The following is a 24322-nucleotide window of genomic DNA, read 5'->3' as shown; positions in this document are numbered from 1 at the left end:
TGATCCATTCGACCAGTTGCAGGGTGCTAGGGTGTTCTCTAAGATAGACTTGAGTTCGAGGTACCATCAGTTGAAGATTCGGGATTCGGATGTCCCGAAGACTACTTTTCGGACTAGATATGGTCATTATAAGTTTCTGGTGATGTCCTTCGGTTTAACTAACGCCTCGACAGCGTTTATGGATTTGATGAACAAGGTATTCACACCATATATTGATTCGTTTGTCATTGTCTTTATTGATGATATTTTGATTTACTCGCGCAATAAGAAAGAGCACGAGCAGCATATGAGAGTGGTGCTTCAGACGCTGCGAGAATAAAAGCGATATGCTAAGTTCTCCAAATGTGAGTTCTAGATAGAGTCTGTAGCATTTTTGGGGCATATTGTATCTGGCGAGGGCATTAAAGTTGATCCCAAAATGATTGAGGTAGTTCAGAATTGGCATCGTCCCACTTCGGCGACTGAGATCAGGAAGTTTTTGGGTTTAGCAGGTTATTATCGTCGGTTCGTGGAAGGTTTTTCATCTATTGCAGCACCTTTGACCAAATTAACCCAAAAGGGTGCTCCGTTTCGATGGTCCGATGGTTGTGAGGTGAGCTTTGAGAAGCTCAAGACAGCATTGACTACAGCACCAGTGTTAGTATTGCCTTCCGGTTCGGGGATGTATACAATGTATTGTGACACTTCACGCATTGTCTTGGGTTGTGAATTGATGCAGGAAGGGCGAGTTATTGCATATGCTTCACGTCAGCTGAAGCCCCACGAGAAAAATTATCCAATGCATAATTTGGAGTTAGCTGCGATTGTTCACGCTATTAAGATTTGGAGGCATTATCTTTATGGGGTGTCTTGTGAAGTTTACACTGATCATCGCAGTTTGTAGCATTTGTTCAAGCAGAGGGACCTAAATTTGAGACAGCGCAGATGGATTGAGTTACTAAAAGATTATTATATTACTATTATGTATCATCCGGGTAAAGCAAACGTGGTTGCAAACGCCTTGAGTAGAAAGGCAGAGAGTATAGGTAGTTTGGCTTCCATTTCAGCAGAGGAGAGGCCATTAGTTTTGGATATTCAGTCCTTGGCTAACAGACTTGTGAGACTGGATATTTCAGAGCCCAGCCGAGTTCTTTCATATGTTGTGGCTCAGTCTTCACTATTTGAGCAGGTCAAGGCTCACCAGTATGATGATCCACACTTAATGGTTCTTCGAGAAATGGTACTATGGGGTGGTGCCAAGAAAGTTGCTATTGGCGTAGATAGTGTTCTGTGACTCCAGGATCGTCTCTGTGCTCTTAATATGGATGGACTGAGGAAAAAGATCCTAGAAGAGGCACACAGTTCTCGGTATTTTATTCATCCAAGTGCTACAAAGATGTATCGTGACATGAGGCAATATTATTGATGGCGACGAATGAAAAAGGACATAGTTGAGTATGTAGCTAGGTGTCTAAACTGCCAGCAAGTTAAATATGAACACTAGAGGCCAGGTGACCTACTTCAGCAGATGACTATACCAGAGTGGAAATGAGAACGCATTACTATGGACTTTGTAGTGGGGTTGTCGCAGACTTTGCGGAAGTTTGATGCAGTTTGGGTGATTGTTGACAGGTTGACCAAGTCGGCACACTTTATTCCGGTTGTGACTACGTATACTTCAGATAGGTTGACCCAGATTTATATTCAGGAGATAGTTTGGTTGCACGGTGTGCCAATTTCCATCATATCATATAGAGTCCCTCCGTTTACTCCACATTTCTGGAGAGTAGTACAGGGTGAATTGGGGACCCGTGTAGAGCTCAGCATAGCCTTTCATCCGCACACCGACTGGCAGTCAGAGCGGATAATTCATATTTAGGAGGATATGCTTAGGGCATGTATGATTGACTTTGGAGGTCAGTGGGATCAATTCTTTCCTTTGGCCGAGTTTGCTTATAATAACAGTTACCAATCCAGCATCGAGATGGCTCCATTCGAGGCTTTATATGGTCGGCGATGTCGTTCGCCCATCGGATGGTTTGAGCCAGGTGAGGCTAAGTTATATGGTACTGATTTGGTGAAAGATGCCTTGGAAAAGGTAAAGTTGATTCAGGAGTGACTTTGTACAACACAGTCCAGACATAAGAGTTACGCAGATCAGAAAGCACATGATTTATCATTTATGGTGGGTGAAAAAGTTCTCTTAAAAGTTTCGCCGATGAAGGGAATCATGAGATTTGGGAAAAGGGGGAAATTGAGCTTAAGGTTTATAGGCCCATTTGAGGTATTGAGACAAGTTGGGGAGGTTACTTATGAGCTTTCCTTGCCTCCCAGTCTATCGGAAGTTCATCCGGTTTTCCATGTATCTATGCTCCGGAAGTATCATGCCGACCTATCACATGTGTTAGACTTCAGCACAGTTCAACTAGATAATAGTTTGGGCTATGAAGAAGAACCGGTTGCCATTGTTGATAAACAGGTTCGCCAATTGAGGTCTAAGAGGATTTCTATAGTAAAAGTCCAGTGGAGGGGCCAACCAGTCGAGGAAGCGACTTGGGAGGCCGAGAAAAACATGCGGAGCAGATATCCACACTTATTCAGCACTCCATGTACAATTCTAAACCCGTTCGAGGACGAACGTTTGTTTAAGAGGTGGAGAATGTAATGACCCAACCGGTCATTTTGACTTTTACAACCCCGTTCCCTAAAATAAAACTTCCCGTATGTACTTTTAGTGATTTAGAAGTGTTCAGGTTGAAATTGAAACACTTGGTTCCTTAAGTTGGCCTTAAAATATTTTGTTTGACTTCGGTCAATATTTTGAGAAAATGACTCCAGAATCGGGATTTGGCGGTTCCAATAGCTCCGTATGATAATTTTGGACTTAAGAGCATGTTCGAAATTTAATTTGAAAATTCGTAGTTAAATTAGGCTTGAAATGGTTAAAACAAGAATTTAAGTTTGAAAGTTTGACCGGGAGTTGACTTTTTGATATCGGAATCCAGTTCCAAAAATTTTCATAGCTCCGATATCTCATTTATGACTTGTGTGCAAAATTTGAGGTCAATCGGACTTGATTTGATAGGTTTCGGCACCGAATGTAGAAGTTGAAAATTTTAAGTTTCATTAAGCTTAAATTAGAGTATGATTCGTGGTTTTAGCATTGTTTGATGTGATTTGAGGTTTTCACTAAGTTCGTATGATGTTTTAGGACTTGTTGGTATATTTGGTTGAGGTCCCGAGGTGCTCGGGTGAGTTTCGGATGGCTAACAGAGCATTTCTGGCCTTTGGGAGATTCCTCATAGCTGCTGGTATTTTTCATCTGATTTCCTTATACGCGATCGCGTAAGTTCGTATGTGATCGCGTAGGGTAATTTGGGCAGATGTGACTTTGTTCTACGCGATCGCGTGAGATAGTTTGCGATCGCGTAGGTTTGTTTGAGGCAATGATATTTTTGTTCTGGGAGTTTGGTATTCGCGAACGCGTGAAGAAGGTCGCGTTCACGTAGAGTAAGTGGAGCAGAAGGGGAGGCCACACGTTTGTGCTTCGCGATTGCGTGAATTGGTTTGCGATCGCGTAGGCTTGTACGTTTGAACTTCGTGATCGCGTAGGGTTATTTTTGGGTAATAAAAATTTGTGCTACGCGATCGCGTAGAAGAAATCACTGGGCAGAGAGTTTAAGTTTTGAAAATGGGACTTCGTCCCATTTTTTATTTTTACCGATTTGGAGCTCGGATTGAGGCGATTTTTGGGAGATTTTCAGAAAAAATAACGAGGTAAGTGTTCTTAACTCAATATTGGTTAAATTACCCGAAGCCATCACTATTTTTATCATTTAATTGATGAATTAAGTTGAAAAAATTTAAAAAACCCTCTTGAATAGATTTGAGGATTTGAGGGCCGAATTGTTATCGAAATTTAGTAATTTTGGTATGGGTAGACTCGTGGTTGAGTGGGTATTCATATTTCGTAATCTTCGCCGGATTCCGAGACGTGGGGCCCACAGACGATTGTTTAGTTAATTTCAGATTTTTATTGAAAATGTAGTATTTTCTTATGAAATTGATTCCTATAATTTTTAGTGATTGTATCAATTGATTTTGGCGAGATTCAAGCTATACAGAGTTGGATAATCGAGGAAAAGGCCTACTAGTGGATTAAATTGGAGCAAGTTGAGCTAAGTCTCTTGTCTAATTTTGTGAGGGAAAAATTACCCCATAGGTGATTAAATTAATAATTGTTGCTAATTGTGGGGGCTACGTACGCACGAGGTGACGAGAGTCCGTACGTAGCTACTATCTATACTAAAGTCCGGGTAGTTTATGTCTCAAAGCATGAATTGTGTGCGTAAATTATATCCTTTATTTAATTAAAATATTTGAACTATATTGTAAAATTTTAGGGAAAGATAGTAAAAGATGAAAATCTCATATATACTTAATTTTTCGTTTAAATTTATTTAATTGTCAAAAGAAATTGCTCATCCTCTCGAATTAATCTTATAATAAATATACTCTCATTCCAGAGGTACATAAGAAAATGTCCTCCTTTCTTGTGGAGCAGGACGAACTCCTCGGCAGTATAGATTCATCTATGGCTCGCGCCGCACGTCCCTCGTCAGTGTACACGACACTCTGGATCGGGCCGTACGACCTCGACAGAAATCGTGCCTAATAATAATTACACGATACCTTGATATTTTAATTACAACTTATGAATTTAATTAATAGATTGGAAATTGTTGCATTTAAAGGAATTTAATTATTTCTGTTGGTTAGATAAGATTATTGTTAGCTCTATGAATCATGTTCATTTAAATAATTCTATATTTTATTTCAACTATTATTATTGACCCTTAGTGAGTGTCAAAGTCGACCTCTTGTCTCTACCTCTTCGAGATTAGGCTTGATACTTACTGGGCACACGTTGTTTACATACTCATGCTACACTTGCTGTACTTTTTGTGCAGGACCTGAGACAGCTGCTATAGTTGGACCTATCAGCACACACCCACGTTATCAAGAGGTTTAGTGGTGAGCTGCCTTTCGCCGTTCTGCAGCAACTAGTGTTTCTTCTTGAAATTTTATTATGTTTATTTCATTTCAGACAGTATTTAGAATTTTTGTATAATCTAATAAATGCTCATACACTTGTGACACCAAGTCTTGGCACACACACTAGTAGAATTTTTGAATTTAATTATTTTTTTGATTATTTTAATTTACCAGATCTTTTCACATTGTCTTGATTATTGCAAGTAAGAAGAGTTTAAATTATTCGGGAAATTTTTAAAAGAGTTGAATATGGTTCAAATCACTAGTTGGCTTGCCTAGCTGTATCATTGGGCGTCATCACGACCTATAGGACCTGCAGGTGAAATTGGGTCGCGACAACTAATATGATGTTTGGTTTTGGGTGTAAAAGTCAATTTCATTACAATTGATATACCGTTTAGTTCCCAATATAAAATCGCATAATTGACACTAAGATAATTTATTCAGAAAGCTATGTATTATTTTAGATTGGATATAATGTACAATCAGTATATATACGTGTATAGCAACACCAATACAAAACTAATGTTGTATTACAATCTATGGAACCTCTGTATAATTAATATGAAAGCTAAATCATTACCAAAAAAATATGGAAAAAAAGTTAAATTAATCATGTGCTATCTAGTGTCTACTAGCCCAACTAAGTCGTATCATGCCACAAGGACTCACTAAAAGAGGAAGCAGTTTCTTTTAGACTTAATTAAATTTAAAATCTCTGAATAATATAAAGTGATCTCTATCCTTCTACCCGAAATAACCGAGCAAACAAAGAAAAAAAGAATGCAACCAACATGATTAACTAGTAACGAGTAAGGGTGTCAATAGATATTTAAAAATCACTAAACCAATCGAACCGTATCGCACCGAATAGATTTTTAGGTTTCTTTTAAAAAAATTATAGGTTTTTATATAAATCTATAACCGTACCGATAATTAGGCTAGGTTTTTTATTTTACACAAAAAAAACCGAAGAAAAACTGAACTGTACCGAATAAATTTTATATGTAGAAAATATATTTATATAGTAAGTTTAAAAATAATAAAGCATTAAATTTTTCTTTGGACTTTGGAATTATGAAAACGGTTACAAGTCAACGAGTAATTTAACTCAAAATATTAATTCCTAAACCTATTATGCTACTTCTACTTAAACTAAGTTATTTCCAGCATCTTCATTAGCAAGACACAAAGTATTTTAGTGATTACGAGTAGCAAACTACAATGTATTAAATATGTTTCCTTTCATATAATTTAGATTTATCTTTTAGAATACTTAATCTTCTATAGACTTTATTCTTGAGTCTCAGTTTGGTTAATATCTTTCCACTCGTGTGATTTATATTTTCTTTGTATTTGCTTGTTTTCTTTTACGTTGCTATAGAATGGTTGATGGATATATACTTTGGCCATCTTTTATATTTTTTTAATTCATCACTTTAAACAATAAAAATGTTTAAAGTTTTGCTAAGTCCTATAAAAGAACATATGTTATTGCATTCTAGTTCTACTGATGACTTTTACATGATATTTTTAAAAAAATACCTGAAATTTACCGAACCGTACCGATACCGAAGAGAAACCGACATGATTGAGACGGTTTCAAAAAGTCTAATGTTAATTATACATAATAAAATAACCGAAAAATTAATATGATACAAATTTTATAAAACAACCGGCCGAACTGAACCATTGACACCCTTAACTTGAAGCACTCAAACAAGATTGTTACGATAGTTGTTCTCTTGCAACTTAACTTTCATATAATAGATATTCGAAAATCGACTAAACCGACCGAACTGTACCGCACCAAACCAATTTTTAGGTTTCTTTTTAAGAAACTATAGGTTTTTATATAAATCTATAATTGCACCGATAATTAGGGTAAGTTTTTTATTTTATAAAAATAAACCGAAAAAATACCGAACCGTACCGAATAAATTTTACATGTGAAAAATATATTTATTTAATAAGTTTAAAAATAATAATGCATTAAATTTTTCTTTGGGCCTTGGAATTATGCAAGCTATTACAAGTCAACGAGTAATTAAACTCAAAATACTAATTCCTAAAACCTATTATGCTACATCTACTTAAACTAAGTTATTTCAAGTATCTTTATTAGCAAGACACAACTAGCGATAATGAGTAGCAAACTATAATGTATTGAATATGTTTACTTTTATATACTTTAGATTTATCTTTTTGAATATTTAATCTTCTGTATACTTTATTCTTGAGTCCCAGCTTGGTTAATATCTTTCCACTCGTGTGATTTATATTTTTTTTGCCTTTGCTTGGTTTTTTTTATATTATTATAGAATAGTTGATGGATCTATACTCTAGCCATCTTTCATTTTTTTTTAATTCATCACCCTTTAAACAGTAAAAATGTCTAGAGAGTTTTGCTAAGTCCTATAAAAGAACGTATGTTGTTGCATTCTACTTCTAGGTGAATTTTACATGATATTTTAAAAAATACCGAAAAGTAACCAAACCGTACCGATACCGAAGAGAAACCGACATGATTGAGACAGTTTCGAAAAGTCTAATTTTAATTATACATAATAGAATAACCGAAAAATTGATATAGTACCAATTTTATAAAATAAACCGGCCAAACCGAACTATTGACACCCCTAGTAATGAGTCAAATCTAAAATGGACTAAAATGTAGCTTTGATAATACGTGGGCACTTGGTATAAATAATGATTGAAAGAGACTAACAGATAAAATAGGTAATTAATTGGGTGGCCCTAACTAGCAAGAAATTTAACATTATCTTGAATCAAATAATTGAGGAAGGAGCACAGGTAGCCCATCCATATAATTCTGTTGTAAAGATTTCAAGATCTGTTACTCCCATTTACAATAGCAAGGTATCTAAGTATCTAACTAATGTCCGACTTAATTAAATACTTTTAATTAGACAAGCCTGTCAGTTAATCAATCGCCAAGCATTTCCTTTTTCACGTGATTGCCTAATTATTTATTTAATTTTATCATCCACTTGCACCAATAATTTTGATTATTTTAAGTTCATAATAATACAACATTGATTCTTGTGCATGGAACCAAATCACGTTATTATTGATCAAAAGTTTAATGAAATTATTATTATCTTAATTAAAGTCAAATTTATCTTCAGAAAGATAATGTTATCGCTTGGTAATGGTAGGTGGACCTGTTTAACTTAGCTTTCTTGATTTGACCATTTTTAAACTATTCCATTCACCGACTAATCAGAAAACTTTGCCGGAAAGAGAAGAAGTTGAGGAATAAGTTTATTGCTGAAGCAAAAATCAATAAACTCTAATACATAAAATTTCCAACAAGTAAAAAGTAGTTTTTTTTGCGGTAAGCAAAGTTAGAATATTTGAGTCATAGTTCAGTTATTCTTAGCAACAACATTAGATTGAATTTCATGCTAATAAATTGCAAACAAATGATTTGTGTAAATATAAATTGCCATGACATAAAATTTGACCATTTTTAATATAGTAAGTGTTTTCAAATTATAAAATTGAAAAAGAGATAATCAGCACACACAGAGGAGAATAATCAGAACTACTGTATTATCTATATACTATATTAAAAGCACGAACACCTTAGCGAAATATCATTCGTCTTTTTTATTCTTTAAAAATAGATTTTATATTGGACAAAATAGTCATTTAATTATTTCTCTAATTTTAGGAGTTTTAAATTAACTAAATATAGGTATTATTTTCCTAATATTTAGGATTTCAAAATCAACTAAATTTACATATTAGATATTTCCTTACTTGAACTTCTATGTAATGAGTCCTAAACGCATGCTATAAGCAGGGGCGGAGCTACAATAGTGGGTGCGGGTTCGGGTGAATCCAATAATTTTTTCCGGAACCCTGTATTTGTATTGAAATATTTACTAAATCTATATAAATATATACTGCCGAACTCAGTAACAAAAGAGGTCTTGGTTCAACGGTAAGTGTTGTGGGTTCGCTGGAAAAGATGGAGTTTCGATTATCGCTTAAAGCAGTGTTTTATTAAAATTTAGAACACATACACTTCCAATCCTAGCTCCGCCGCTATAAGCATGGAAATCAATTCAAAATATTTTCGAACACTTAAGGTTTAGTTGACAAATGAAAAATATCATCGTTTATCCTGAGTTAGCAGAAATATTCAACTTTCAGCTAATTTATTCTATTTATACTTACTTTTACCAAACGTACGGAAAAAAAAGAAGCTCGAACATTTAATCTCCTAATTATAATTAGTGTTAAATAAGCATTAAACAAATTTTTTTTTTATTAGGATACTAAGAATGAAAAGCTAACCTAAGCAAACGAATATAACACTAGAAAACAAAATGAATAGCCTTTTCTAATTTCTTATGTTACCCAATGATAATACACAATATATATGCTTTTGAAATTCTAATCCGAATCAAGTTCAAGTGATATATTTATTTTATTAATATTTGAAAAGTAGACCAATCAATTATTAGAACAAATTACTAACAAAATATTTAAGAATACAAAAGCAAAGAGAAAAAACAATAGTTGACAAGAATCAATAACACTAATGGTTCTACAAATACAAAGATTCAAAAGTGAAATATCACATTAATTTTTTACTCTTTGAAAATAGAAATCTTTTGGAAAAAATAATAGTTATATTAAAAATTTTAAAATACAAATGAGCAAATATATAAAGAATTTGAACGAACAAGCAATATTTTCTACAATAATGAGAACAAATAATTAAGTTTTTTGAATTAATTAATTAGCATAAGACGAGCATTAATGGTGAAACAAATTAGGAAAATATAGTAAAATTGAATATAATATAGCATTAGGAGTCAAAATTGATAAAAATACAAACTTGAAGTAATAAGGATGAAATAGTAAAAAAAATAATGTATTCTAAACGAGTAGCCATTATTTATTATTATTATTATTTGTATTTATTCCAACAAATGCTCCTATATTTATATGTGTTAAGTTATTCATTGTAACATATTAACTCAACATTAGTTATTTTTAGATTTACATCGTTTCAGTCTTTTTATGAGTTATAAGGCTAACCTCTTCGTTCCGAAACACCAACATATTTAATTTTTCAATTTGTTTTATTTATCCTTATTAATAAAAGTATTTTTATGTTATTTATTTGTTTCAGTATTAGCTATTAGGTCATATATATAAATATTCCTAAAGAAGTTCTCATAAATCACAATAAAGGTATGAGAAGTTGTGCGCGCCAAGTCTCTTCTTTTATTGAGCTCACTAAATGAGATCAGCATTTTCTGAAACTTGAAATTTTTTAATAATATTATTCATAAATTATGTGAGGTAATTGAACTCAAGTACCGTGTTACTAAATATTATTAATGAATAGCTTCTAATCAGTTAGATGTAATTCGATTTTATGATTCAAAAAATTAAATTGCATATGCAAATAATAATAAATATTACAAACACTATTGTAATGATTTATCTGAGTTTACATTAAAACTTACATGAAATAAACTTTTATACCCTTCTAGAATTATATTACATTACAATACCTTCGTTATGAAGGCTTCATATGGTTAGAATAATAATACTAAATATTAATATTTTATCTTAATTTTTTATGATAATCATTTTATTTCTTTATAGAAATATATGTTGTTGGGTTTAAACAATACCCATCCAATTAAATTATTCGTATGATAATTAAACCTAATAATATGGAGTTTTTATTTTTATTTTTCGCATTCTTCACTTAAATTTCAGTAAGGAATAAGATGAAATTCATATTATGTATTTGAGGAAATAGAATTTATTTTTTAAGGTCATAAAGAGCATAATATTATTACATGATATATTTGATTACAAGTCAACATATTATTTTGTTATGTTTGAGCCACTAAAGCAAACACACAACTCATATACCAAAGTTATGATAAGACATTAGAATTATATATCTATCTATACCATATTAAAAGCACGAAACCCCTATCGAAATGTCGTTCACCTTTTTTATCCATAAAAATAGGTTTCACATTAGACAAAATTATAATTATAATTTAATTATTTTTCTAATATTTAAAAATTTCAAATCAACTAAAATATTAATTATTAAATCTTTCCTTCTTTGAATTATGTAAATTCCTAATATTTAGGAACTTAATTCACCTAAGAAATTTATATCTTTAGAATTCTGATCCTAATTAAATAGATATCCAAGAGCAGGCGCTATCCATGTGTTTTCATTCTTCCTAATTTTTCTTTTAATGAGAATATTGATTTTATACCATTAAATTCTTATTCTGATTAAATAGACTATCCCAGATCAAATGTTAGGTTCATACATGTATTTTCATTCTTTCTTCCTAATTTTTTTAACAAGTATAATAAAAATTATTACTATTATTGTTATTACTAGAATATTTAAAAAGTACATTGATCAATAATTTGAACAAATTACTAACAAATATTTAAGAATACAATAGAAAGAGAGAATGAGAGAGAAAGGGAAGTGATTGATAAGAGGCAATAACACTAATGATTTTACAAACACAAATCTCCAAAAGTGAAAATCATGTCAATTTTTTTACGCTTTGATAATCATTTTTTACGCTTTGATTCTCATTGGATAAAATTAAAATGACAGTTAAATATTTAAATTATGGATGAGCTAATATAAAGAATCTGACGCGATACACACGTGCAACGCACGTACACTAAAGCTAATTGTAAAAAAAAAAAGTGTATCACACTAATTTAATAAATTTATAATCAATGTCATATACATAATTAATTACAATTGATAAAAGTGCGTGATTCTGCGAATAAGTTTTATGCTTTATTTTATTATGTCGCAGTAAAACTCCTATACGTGGAGAGATAATTTACTTGGTCTAGTAAATGTCAAGCAAACATCAGATGAAAAATAAAAAAAACACACACATAAAGTGATGAGAATTAATGATGATACAGACTTTCTGAATGGTGATTGGAATTTGCATCCAATTAAATATCTGACGAAATAATGACCTTAGTAATTATTGCTTTCCCGAAACCAATTCCGACAAAACAAGTAGCCACAAAGTCAAAATTCAGTACAATTATCTTGGCTGATGCCATTAAAATCAAAGCCAAAAGAAAAAAAGAACAAACAGATATGCATTACTACTCTCTTCGTACATAAATATCGATACCCTAAAACAGTCCTAAGATAATCTTAATACAGTATATGATATTGTCTGTTTTTAAAACAAGCACGTAGGATTTTTCTTAAAAGACAATCACACCACATTAAAAATATATAACTTCTTATAAGTAAATTTTTTTTTCTTTTTATTTTTCACGTGAAATTTTATTCACATACCCAACAAATTTAACGAAGATGAATCAAATATATAATCACGAGAATTAATAATTTAAAATATTATAATTATTTACTTTTGACTCTTCAAATAGTGACAATGCACATAAAATAAAACAGTAAGAACAAAGAAAAATATAAATCATTATATTTATAAGCAAAAGTTCATAGAATAAAAAATTGTTTGAATCATGAATAATATTATTGATATTAAAGTGAGAAAAAGACACCATTTTTTACATGTTAAGAACTTGATAAGAATACATATTGTACTCGATATGAGTACGTATAATTGTTTTTTCTTTCTATTTTGGCAGAAAAAACTCAATCCCACAAAAATTTTCCAATATCAGGACTGGTACACTATATCTATATTAAAATACCATATCAGAAATGAGTTGGTTTAGACTTCCAATAAAATCAGACTCAGCTCGACACCGAAGATTCGGATAAACCGTCAATTCATCGCCACGTGTTCCGCTCAAACTCCAAAGCTTAATAAAGTTACCCTTAGCCACACGAGAGAAACATTATCATTAATATCACAGCATCTTAATTTAAATGATAAAATGACAAATTAAAATAGTAATAATACGTAATAGAATACTACTCCATCCGTTTTAATTTAGGTTCTTTTTTAATCCGTGCCAAAAAAAATGATATATTTTTTTATTTGGAAATAATTTACCTTTATGCAATGATTTATAATCAAATAAAATATATGTGTCTCATTTTACACCATAAATTTAAAAATCTTCTCTCTTTTCTTAAACTTTATGCCCAATTAAATATGTTCACATAAATTAAAATGGATGGAGTATTATTTACTGAATTATAAATGTCTTCGTTGTTAAAATATGACTCATTATGTTGCTGTAACTAAGGATTTTTTTACCGTGGAAAAATTGATTTCAATTTGACAGTAGTAGACATGGTAGAAGCCACAGAGAATTATATTTAAACTTTTTTCAATTGCTTAAAAAAATATTTGAACGTTTTTAATTGTGCAGAAACATCCATCAAAATTCAAATTATTGAAAGGTTAGAAAACATTTTCCACATCCATTTACCATGTTGAAATTCGTTAGATCGTAATTACAAATTAAATCTTTTTGTTTTTTTTAATTTTTAAATTTTCGTAAGTGGTCCTTGTCAACATCACACTTGTCAGCACCCTTTATATATTTCCAAATCTCAATACACCTCTCCGTTCCGCTTTATTCGCTCCTTTCAATAAGTGTACGGCTCTCTCTTGTGAAGCGTTATATACGATACAGCAAAAGTGTTTATACAGATATCTATCACTTGATCGATTGATTCGTGGATTCTTCGATAAGGATGTCGAGCGCGTGTTGCGATGAATCGTCGGCGGAGGTAGTGGCCGGCGGCGGTGTAGGAGGAGAAATCATGCTGTTTGGTGTGAGAGTAAAAGTGGATCCTATGAGGAAGAGCGTCAGTTTGAACAATCTCTCACAGTACGAACAGCCAAATGCTAACAACAGCGCTGATACATCTAAAGTGGCTGAGGAAGGATATGCCTCTGCAGATGACGCTGTTCAACACCACTCCAACAGCGGTCGCGAGCGTAAGCGAGGTGAGATCTCTCATCCTATTATTTTCTTTTTGCTATCGAATTATTGATTGTCTTTCGTGAAAAATTGATGTTATTTTCCGCTTTTTACAATTGCAGAATTTCTTTTTTCGTCTTTGATTCAATTGTTTCTCTCCGTTATTGGGCAATTAATGTTTCTCTTGAGTCAACTTTCTAGTAGATTCATCGATCGTGTCCCCTCTTTTTGCACAATTGTTTTATTTATACTTTCTTCCTAATTTGTTTGGTACAGAGTCAAATTTGTATTGTTTAACCATACAAAAGTTGTGATTTATGTTATGTAAATTTTATTTTTAAAAACAAAACTTCAAAAATTGATGTCGAATCATAGAAAAAATTAGATCTTGTACAAAAGTTCATTTCCCCTAAAGATTGATTTTTGATGGAGCTGCGGTTGTTTTGGTTTTGTATAAAGGAGTACCATGGACGGAGGAAGAGCACAAGTTATTCCTATTAGGATTGCAGAAAGTGGGGAAAGGAGACTGGAGAGGAATCTCTAGAAACTTCGTAAAGACACGTACACCGACACAGGTTGCAAGTCATGCTCAGAAGTACTTCCTCCGACGAAGCAACCTCAACCGTCGTCGCCGCCGATCTAGCCTCTTTGATATCACCACTGACTCGGTACTTGCACTCAATCATGTCTTCCTTTATCAAACTTATTTTATCTCACCATTATTATTAACGAAAAGTCAAAACAATTTCTTTTAACTATATTTTTTCTCTCCTTTTAACCCTGTACTAGTTGAAATCACTTGTTTAGGTGGTAAGCCATTGTGTGTTGACTGTTTTAGATAAAATAAAGGAACTGATATCATTATTGAGGGAGAAAACTAGATGGTTTGATTTTTGTAGGTCGATCCTATCACTCTTTTTAAACAGAGGTAGTATTTTAATTCTCATTGTAAGTTTTTCCTTTTCTTGAATTGATATTGGTGCTGGCCTGCTGGGTCTTGTTGTTTTTTCAGTTTGCATCTTTTTCTGTTGTGCCTTGAGAATTTGAAGTACTTTTTAGTGTAAGCTTTAAAAAGATTTTTCCTTGGTGTCAAGTTCTTATTTTTATACTTGCTTTTTCAAAAGAGATCAAATTTTATGAACACTGACTGAATTCTCCGCCACTCAGATTTTTAGTGATGCTATTTGTTTTTTGGACTTCAATTTCTAAGGTTCTCTTTCTATGGCAAACAGGTATCAGCTATGCCAATAGAAGAGGGAAAAAATAAGCAAGAAATCCCAGTTCCACCAGTTGTAGCATCATCACCAACATTGCCTACTACTATAGAGGCTACCAAAACCAATGCATTTCCAGTGGCACCTATCATGTTACCAGCACAGATTGATCAGTCAAGAGAAAGTCCAACTCTGTTGCAACGAAATCAAGTGAATTCGTATACGCCAGTTCGCCCTCTTCCTATGCTTTCAATGCCCAATCCATCAACAGTATTTGACCTTAACGTGAACCAGATCTCAGAAGTCGAACCATTGTCACTGAGATTATCCTTGTCACTTGATCAGGGACAAGCATCATCTACTAGACACCACTCGGCATTTAAAGTAATGCCAAGCTTCAGTAATGGAGAGAGCATCATTAGTGTGGCATGAGATCGAAGGATCTGTGAGAAAAAAATGAAAGCAATATGGAAAGTAAAAATAGGACAAGAGTGGGTACGCTGCACTCATAATTATATTAAGGGAATGTTTATTTAAGGAGAGATTAATTGACTAGACATTTGGTCCTGATTTGTACAGACCAGAAATATGTCATGCCTTGTGGTTACCTGTTTAATGCTACTAGTATTATTTTACTATAGCCTCTTCCTTATTTATTTTGTCCGTGGTTAAGGGAAAAAACAAGAACATTGAATAACTTCAGCCCTATTAGTAGCTAATATCAGTGGGTGGTAATTTCCTTTCCAGCACCTTTAGTATTTTCTTAAGGTAAAATACTAAATGAGGTCACAGTTGAATGCAATGAAAGTTTTCAATTGAAAAAGCACAATCAAAATTTATCGTTGATATTTTATGAACGTGGATGGAATCTGGTCCTCTCTCATTGCACTGACGTAGTGGAGAGTGGTCCTGTAAATATATGTGGGTGGTGATGTATGAGTTATGGCCATGTGATAATGTTATCCAAAATCCTGATTGGGTTAAGAGTGTCGTCCATGTGGTGGGTTGCAATTATAATTCTCGTTGGTTTTCTTGATTTGACATTAATGGTTTACAAGAATGGTGGTACCCTTGCTCCAGGCCTGCTATAGGGTAAAGCTTCTGAAGCATTTGATTGATGTCCTCAAATTTGGGGCCCATTTTTTTAATATCAAAATAGGTTTATAGGTTATTTTAAAAAAATAATGAGTAGTTTTTACCTTGAAAATTAGATATTATTTTTATAGAAGGAAAGAATAGATGTGTAACCAATTGAAGTGATCGTATTACTTTTTATAAATGTGAATTTCTTTCAAACTTCTTTTTGTATGAACAAAAAATCTAACAAGTGATTATTATATTCCACTTTTTACCTATTTTATTAGAAAATATGTAATACTAAATTATATTTTTACAATATTCATTTTCTTTCTTGGTTTGTTCAAGAGTTGATCGCTCGCATAACTTTATACTCTTATATATTTTCTTTCTTGCTTTTTTCGGGTTTAAGGCTGATAACTTGGTAGAAGTAGTATTATTCGAAAACCCACATAGCCTAAAAGTACTATTGATATCATATATCGTGCATTCTTTTTTGTTTTTTCCTGAAGTTTTAAATATTTTGTGTTATTGAAGGAGCTAAAAAATATCTTGAAATCAAGTCATCATTTTTTTTGAATTAAATTCTATTATTATAACTTTAAGTGTTATTATATATTTCTTTTATTCATTTATTAGAATTTAAATATGCCACGAAAAATATGAATCACGTTGTTCAAAACTAAAATAAAAGAGTTAAAAACTATTTTAATATTGTCTAAAACATTTTTAGGAGAGATCGATTATAAAAAGTTATTAATAATTTTGTATCTCAAAATATTAGAAAAATAGAATTTATTTATTTATATATATATATCACGTATGTGTGTGATTTTTTTAAAAAAAAATAAAGTTTAGGGCCTCTTATTAACATTGGCTTTAGGCCACAAATGGTGTTAAGCAGCCCTGCTCATTTCTAGCAGCACTAACTAGAATAAATATCTTGATTTGACTTCGATAAGCTTTTATCACTAGCTAGTATTGCCATTTTTCTCGTAACTAGCTGGCTACCTATTATCTAGGGAATTTTCACGTCAGCTTTCAGCTCGATCAATTTGTAGAATTGATTAAGTTAAAAAATGTGTGAATTCTTTGTTTGTACTTATTTACTTGGTTTTATCTAAGCTTTCATATTTACAGAAGGTAAACTAAAGTTTTTTATAAAATAAATATAAATTCGGTCAAAATCTATAATTTATCTATAATTTAAATACAAATTTTTATATAAAATTCAGTCAAAACTACAATTTACATACAATTTATTTACAATTATGTAAGTTGTAGATATTTTATATATCGTTTCTACACTCGACATACAAAATATATATAATTTGTTTATGTCTTTTTGTTCGAGTTTCAATCTGAAATTCCAATCAAAACCACCTCGAATCTTCACCAAGTTCTCTCAAAATTGAGATATAAATCCTAAAGAATATTTTCAATCATTTGCAACAATACCCAATCCAAACAAATAACAATTTTGCAAATTTTGATTTTCGAATTCAAAGCTTCTAAGCTTTTTAATGGCTATCAATGGAGTTTGAGCTCATGTATATCTGAACAACTTCAGTTTAGTTTTAATTATACGGTCAATTAGTTCCAGTTTAGTTTCAAACGTCACTCCTATTGACAATGCCTTGTTTATTCATCTAAAAAAGGTTCTGGTAACCCATTTGTATTGGTGCTTCGTGTATGTATTCTATGGCTTTTAACCAGTTGAATCACTTTTCCTCACCATTCTTCAAATTTCCGAGCATGTTCATCTACAAAAGCCAAATCGAAGAGGAACTAAGAGAGAAATATCCATAGAGAGAAGAAAAAAGAGAAGAATGAAGCCTAAAATGGGTAAGATTGGAGTCTAATATATTATTTCGTACATAAATGGTAAATCGTATATGCTAATGTAATTAAGTAATAACACCTCTATGAGGGGTGAATAAGTTTATAATATAGTATAGATAGGTAAAAGTTCATATAAGGATAATTTTTTTCACCGAAGTCATATAACTATATTTTCTCACACAATAATCATAAAATTTTTACTAACTCATACAAAAATCACAGTGACAGAAAAATATAACTTTTTCAGTGGTATTTTCTTATTCCACCATTTTTTATTTTTTATTTTCAGTCTAATAAATAAAATACAATTAAAATAAGAATGACATAACCCAACCCAATGCCCATATATATAAATTAAAATAACACTAGAAGTGAATCCTTCAAAATACAATACTTCTATCTTTTATTTTTCTTTTCAAGATTTTCATTCAAATTAATATCATTTTTGTTTCAAGTGGTCTCTAATTATACCTTTTATTCTTTTTATTTATTTATTAGAAACTCATACATTCCAAACTAAGTTTTTTGTGGGGGAATGATTAAATTTTATAGCTTGTTTGGATGGTTGTTACCCATTGTATTGTATCGTATTGTTACTTTAAATACGATGTTTGTTTTGATTGTTACTTAAATTTTATTGTATCGTATCGTTAAATCCGTCGTTACATAATGACGAAATGTGCCACTTTATGTAACGACCGATTTAGTGTGGTCGCGTCGTTACCTTGTCTTTTTCTCTAAATCTCACCCTTCATTATTATTAAATAATTTTATTTTATCATTTACCCTAACTTTTTATATAATAATTTTACCTTGTATCATAATTGTTCTTTATAATATTGTAAGTTTATTCTTCATATTGTTGGTACGTGATATCATGAAATAATGACAAACGACACAATCTATCCAAATATTGTATTTATCAAACGATAATGTACAATACAATACAGTATGATACAATACATTATGAAACGATACGTAACAACCATCCAAACAAGCTGTTAGTATTATTTTAATTTATGTATATGGGTATTGGGTCGGACTGGATTTTGTCATTCCTATTTTAAGGAAAAAATATAAAATTGACCGGTCAGACGAAACTAATTGCATTCGTTAGCCAAAAAAAAATATAGAATATGCATATTATATATGTATATAATACACGCGCGCGCACACAATTTACATACTAGCAAAAAGTTTCCAGTTTCTGCATAGTCACCTTCTAGGAAGGGTGCAATAAGAGTTGGGCCTCCAACAAACAATTAGTTACATAAAGAATATCTGTAATAGCCTATTTACATTAATTTCTGAATGCATAACAGAAGGTACATAGAAAGACATGTTAATAATAGAATTGGAGAACAATCAACATAAAATAACCACAAATCATACAAGCAAAAGCAACAATACATATAAAAAAACGAATTTCATTTCATGATAAGCCGAATAACATTTCTACCGGCTACTTCGAACCTTTGAAATTAAAACAACTACCCTAGCTAGAGCAATTATTTATTTTTATCAAATAACCTAAGACATAAATCCTAAAGATAATAACCTAAAGAAAAATATGTGATCAGAATATTGATCCAACACTACTTCTCATCATCTCTTCAATTAATTCTTCTCTCCTTTGTCTCTCCTCACTACGGCCACATTTATTTGGTAACATTTATAATAAATGTCAGAAATTAATTACTTTTGTAACATTTATTAAAAAATGTTGCTAACATAATGACATTTGATAACAATTGTGAGAAAATTATGACATTTTGATTTAAATGATGCAATATTAATAAGCAATTACCGATAATTACAATTAAAGAAGGAAACTATAACCTAATGCGTAACTTTTAAATACGTGAAACAAAAGAAATTAGACCTACAACGGCGGCTCCGGACTCCGGTGATATAATTAGTCTAGGTTTCCTTCACTCTGCTCCCATCGTTGAGTTCTTGCTGGCCTTTGGAATCCTCTGCTAATGTGCCTTGTCCGTCGATTTCTTCTTCTCTGCCTTTGATACCGTCGTAGATGAGAAGGATTGAGAAAACAAAGTTGCGACTTGGGACGAGATCGGCTACCGACGATATATTATTTAAAATTAAGATAAGATTTCCTTCTGAATTTGATGATATTATTTTGTCACGACCCGAAATTTCCAACTTCGGACCGTGATGGCGCATAACATTTCACTTGCTAGGCAAGCCAACGTTAGAATAATATTATCTATTTTTAAAAATAATTTTAAATTTATTAATAACAAGGAAACAAATGCGGAAGAAAAATTTGAAATATAGTGAACTAATTCATAAAAACAGCGGTGTCTAAATATCATCCCAAAATTGGTGTCACAAGTGCACGAGCTTCTAGAATAAATACAAATAAAGGTTTGAATAAAATAAAGCTATCTGAAATAAACACACAGCTAAAGTAAAATAGACGGAGACTTCAGAACTGCGGACGCCATGCAGTTATACCTCAAGTCTCCTTTGGTAGCTGAAATCCGAGCAAGTTTATGGTACGCCGCTGGGACCAACTCCAAAATCGGCTCAAGAAGTGCAGAGTGTAGTATCAGTACAACCGACCCCATGTACCAATAAGTGTTGAGCCTAACCTCGACGAAGTAGTGACGAGGCTAAGGCGGGTCACTTACATTAACCTGTACGCAATATTAGTAACAACAACAATAATATAAATAATTCAGGTAACTCATTCATAATAATTGAATCCAACTCAGCAGTCATAACCAATTATCATTTTCATCAATTCTGTTACAGCGTGCAACCCGCTCTCACAATACATTCACATTCAATTCTGTTACAGTGTGCAACCCGCTCTCACAATATATTTATATTCAATTCTGTTGCAGCGTGTAACCTGCTCTTATAATATATTCACAGTCGGTTCTGTTGCGGCGTGCAACCCGCTCCTCCAATATATTCATTTTAATCAAGTCTGTTTCGGCGTGCAACCCGATCCACCAATATATATATGCATGTATGTCAACTTTTTAATAAGTCTGTTGCGGCGTGCAACCCGATCCTCCAATATGGACTTTTTAATAAGTCTGTTGCGGCGTGCAACCCGATCCTCCAATATATTCATTATAATCAATCCTGTTGCGGCGTGCAACCCGCTCCTCCAATATATTCATTTACCAATTCTTATAGGAGAAAGTTTTCCAATAAATGTAACAATTAATATAAAATTATAAGACAACAAGCATACAATACGTATGATTTAATTATGAAATAAACAATGACAAATAGCAAATTATTATGGAAATCATGGAGAAAATAGGCAATTTAATATTTAATATGCTAAATGTCAAATAACAATTAAAACACATAATTCAAATAGCATGTAACAATTAATGCAGGATTTCAAGAATTAATGTTTGACAAAGAATATGAGAGAAATAATTGTTATAATAATTAATTTATGATTTAAAACAATTTATGATGTTTCAAGCAAGCACGCAAATAATTAATTTGACGACGTATAGACACTCGTCACCTCGCCTATACGTCGTTCGCATGCAATCCACATAACAAATGATTTAAGGGTTCTATTCCCTCAAGTCAAGGTTAACCACGACACTTACCTCGCATTGCAAATTCCAATCAATTATTCAACCACAACTTTTCCTTTTAAATTTGTCTCCGGAAGCTTCAAATCTATTCACAAATAATTCAATATACTCAAAACGAATAATAAGAGTTAATTCCATATGAATTTACTAATTTTTCGGATAAAATCTGAAATTCATTAAAATATTCGACAATGGGACCCACGTCTCAAATCTCGAAAAAATCTTAGGAAATCCGAACACCCATTCCGAGACGAGTCCAACCATACAGAAATTATCCAATTCCGATGTCAAATGGACCTTCAAATCTTAAATTTTTGTTTTTGGAAGATTTTAGATAAAATCTATTTTTTCTTCCATAAACTCACAGATTCATGATATAAATGGGTATGAAATCATAAAATATAATCAATATAGGATAAGGAACACTTACCCCTATTGTTTTTCCGTGAAAATCGCCCAAAATCGCCTCTTGAGGTTTTTAGGTTTTGAAGATTTGGGAAATGAATCAAAAATTCTGTCCAAAAGTCATTTTATTCAGCTGCAGGTGTCGCAATTGCGACCTGAGTTTCGCAAATGCGAAGAAACACTAGCAATTGCGATGCCCTTCACAATCCCGCTTCCTTCGCAAATGCGAAGATTATGTCGCATTTGCGACAATTGGCCCTTCACAATTGCGAAGATAAACTCGCAATTGCAAGAACTACTGGCCTAGGCTTTCTTCGCAAGTGCGATAAAAATCTCGCAATTGCCATACCTGCTTGGTTCGCATTTGCGATGCCTGATCTCGCAATTGCGAGATCAGAGGCCTGCAACAGGTTCAGTTATACCAACAAAATTTTCTAAGTTCAAAACATCTCATGGCCTATCCGAAACTCACCCGAGCCCTCGGAACCTTATCCAAATATCCCAACAAGTACCGTAACATCATACGGACTTACTCAGGGTCTCAAATCACATCAAATAACATCAAAATTGCAATTCACACCTCGATTCGGACCTTGAGTTTTTAAACTTTTCAATTTGCAAACCTCGTGCCAAAACATATTAAAAGAATCCGGAATGACTTCAAATTTGGCACACAAGTCATAAATGACATAACAGAGCTATTTAAATTTCCAGAATCGGATTCCGACTCCGATATCAAATAGTCAACCCCGTCGTCAAACTTAGAATCTTTAGCCTTTAAATTGCTAGTTCCGTTAAATGGTCATAATTTGAGCTAGGGACCTTCAAATTAAATTCCGGGCATACGTCCAAGTCCCAAATCATGATACAGAGCTACCAGAACTGTCAAAACACTGATCCGGTTTTGTTTGCTAAAATTGTTGACCAAAGTCAACTAAGTTGAGCTTTAAAGCTCTATTTCACATTTTAATCCATTTTTCACATAAAAACTTTTCGAAAAATTGTACAGACTGCGCACACAAGTTGAGGAATGATAAGTGGTGCTTTTCGAGGTCTTAGAATATAGAATTTTTTATTAAATTTAAAGATGATATTTTGGGTCATCACATTCTCCACCTCTAAAACAAACGTTCGTCCTCGAACGGAGTTAGAAAAAGTACCTGAGCTGGAGAAAAGGTATGGATATTTACTCCGCATGTCCAACTTGGACTCCCAGGTAGATGCCTCTACCGGCTGACCTCTCCATTGCACCCGAACTGAAGGATAACTCTTATACCTCAACTGTCGGACCTGCCGGGCTAGAATAGCCACCGACTCATCCTCGTAAGTCAAATCTTTGTCCAACTGGACAGAGCTGAAATCTAAACACATGGGATGGATCACCATGAAAGTTTCGGAGCATAGACCCATGGAACACCAGATGAACCGCTGATAAACTAGGTGGTAATGCAAGCCTATAGGCTACTTCACCCACCTTTTCAAGAATTTCAAAGGGTCCGATATACCTAAGGCTCAACTTGCCCCTCTTCCCGAACCTCATTACACCTTTCATAGGTGAAACCCGGAGCAATATTCTTTCTCCAACCATGAATGCAATATCACGAACTTTACGGTCGGCATAACTCTTTTGCTTAGACTGAGCTGTGCGAAGTCGATCCTAAATAATCTTGACCTTATCCAAGGCATCCTGTACCAAATCGGTACCCAACATTCGAGCCTCTCCCGGTTCAAACCAACCAACTGGCGATCGGCATCGCCTTCCATATAATGCATCATATGGAGCCATCTGAATCCTCGACTGGTAGCTATTATTATAAGCAAACTCCGCAAGTGGCAAGAAATGATCCCAAGAACCTCCAAAGTCAATAACACAAGCGCGGAGCATATCTTCCAATATTTGAATAATGCGCTCTGACTGTCCATCTGTCTATGGATGAAATGTTGTACTCAACTCCACCCACGTGCCTAACTCACGCTGTACAGCCCTCCAGAAATATGAGGTAAACTGCGTGCCTCGATCTAAAATAATAGACACGGGCACACCATGAAGGCGGACAATCTCACGAATGTAAATTTCAGCTAACCTCTCTGAAGAATAGGTAACTGCCACTGGAATGAAATGTGCTGACTTGGTCAATATGTCCACAATGAACCAAACTGCGTTAAATTTTCTCTGAATCTGTGGGAGCCCAACAACAAAATCCATAGTGAAACGCTCCCACTTCC

General features: G+C 33.0%; 1 protein-coding gene across 1 annotated transcript; it reads left to right on the top strand.

Annotated features, from left to right (window-relative positions):
* The first annotated feature begins 13606 nt into the window (after window positions 1-13606).
* On the top strand, window positions 13607-15817 carry LOC107796763 (transcription factor MYB1R1). The gene is made up of 3 exons (XM_016619574.2): window positions 13607-13991; window positions 14425-14633; window positions 15198-15817. Exons 1-3 carry the CDS (start codon window positions 13736-13738, stop codon window positions 15609-15611), a joined length of 879 nt encoding a protein of 292 aa, XP_016475060.1. The 5' UTR covers window positions 13607-13735; the 3' UTR covers window positions 15612-15817.
* Window positions 15818-24322: the final 8505 nt, after the last annotated feature.

The sequence above is a fragment of the Nicotiana tabacum genome, chromosome 22, assembly GCF_000715075.1.
Source record: "Nicotiana tabacum cultivar K326 chromosome 22, ASM71507v2, whole genome shotgun sequence".
NCBI classification, from domain to species: domain Eukaryota; kingdom Viridiplantae; phylum Streptophyta; class Magnoliopsida; order Solanales; family Solanaceae; genus Nicotiana; species Nicotiana tabacum.
Note: the sequence above shows the minus strand (reverse complement) of the source record. Positions and strands in the feature narration are given on the sequence as shown.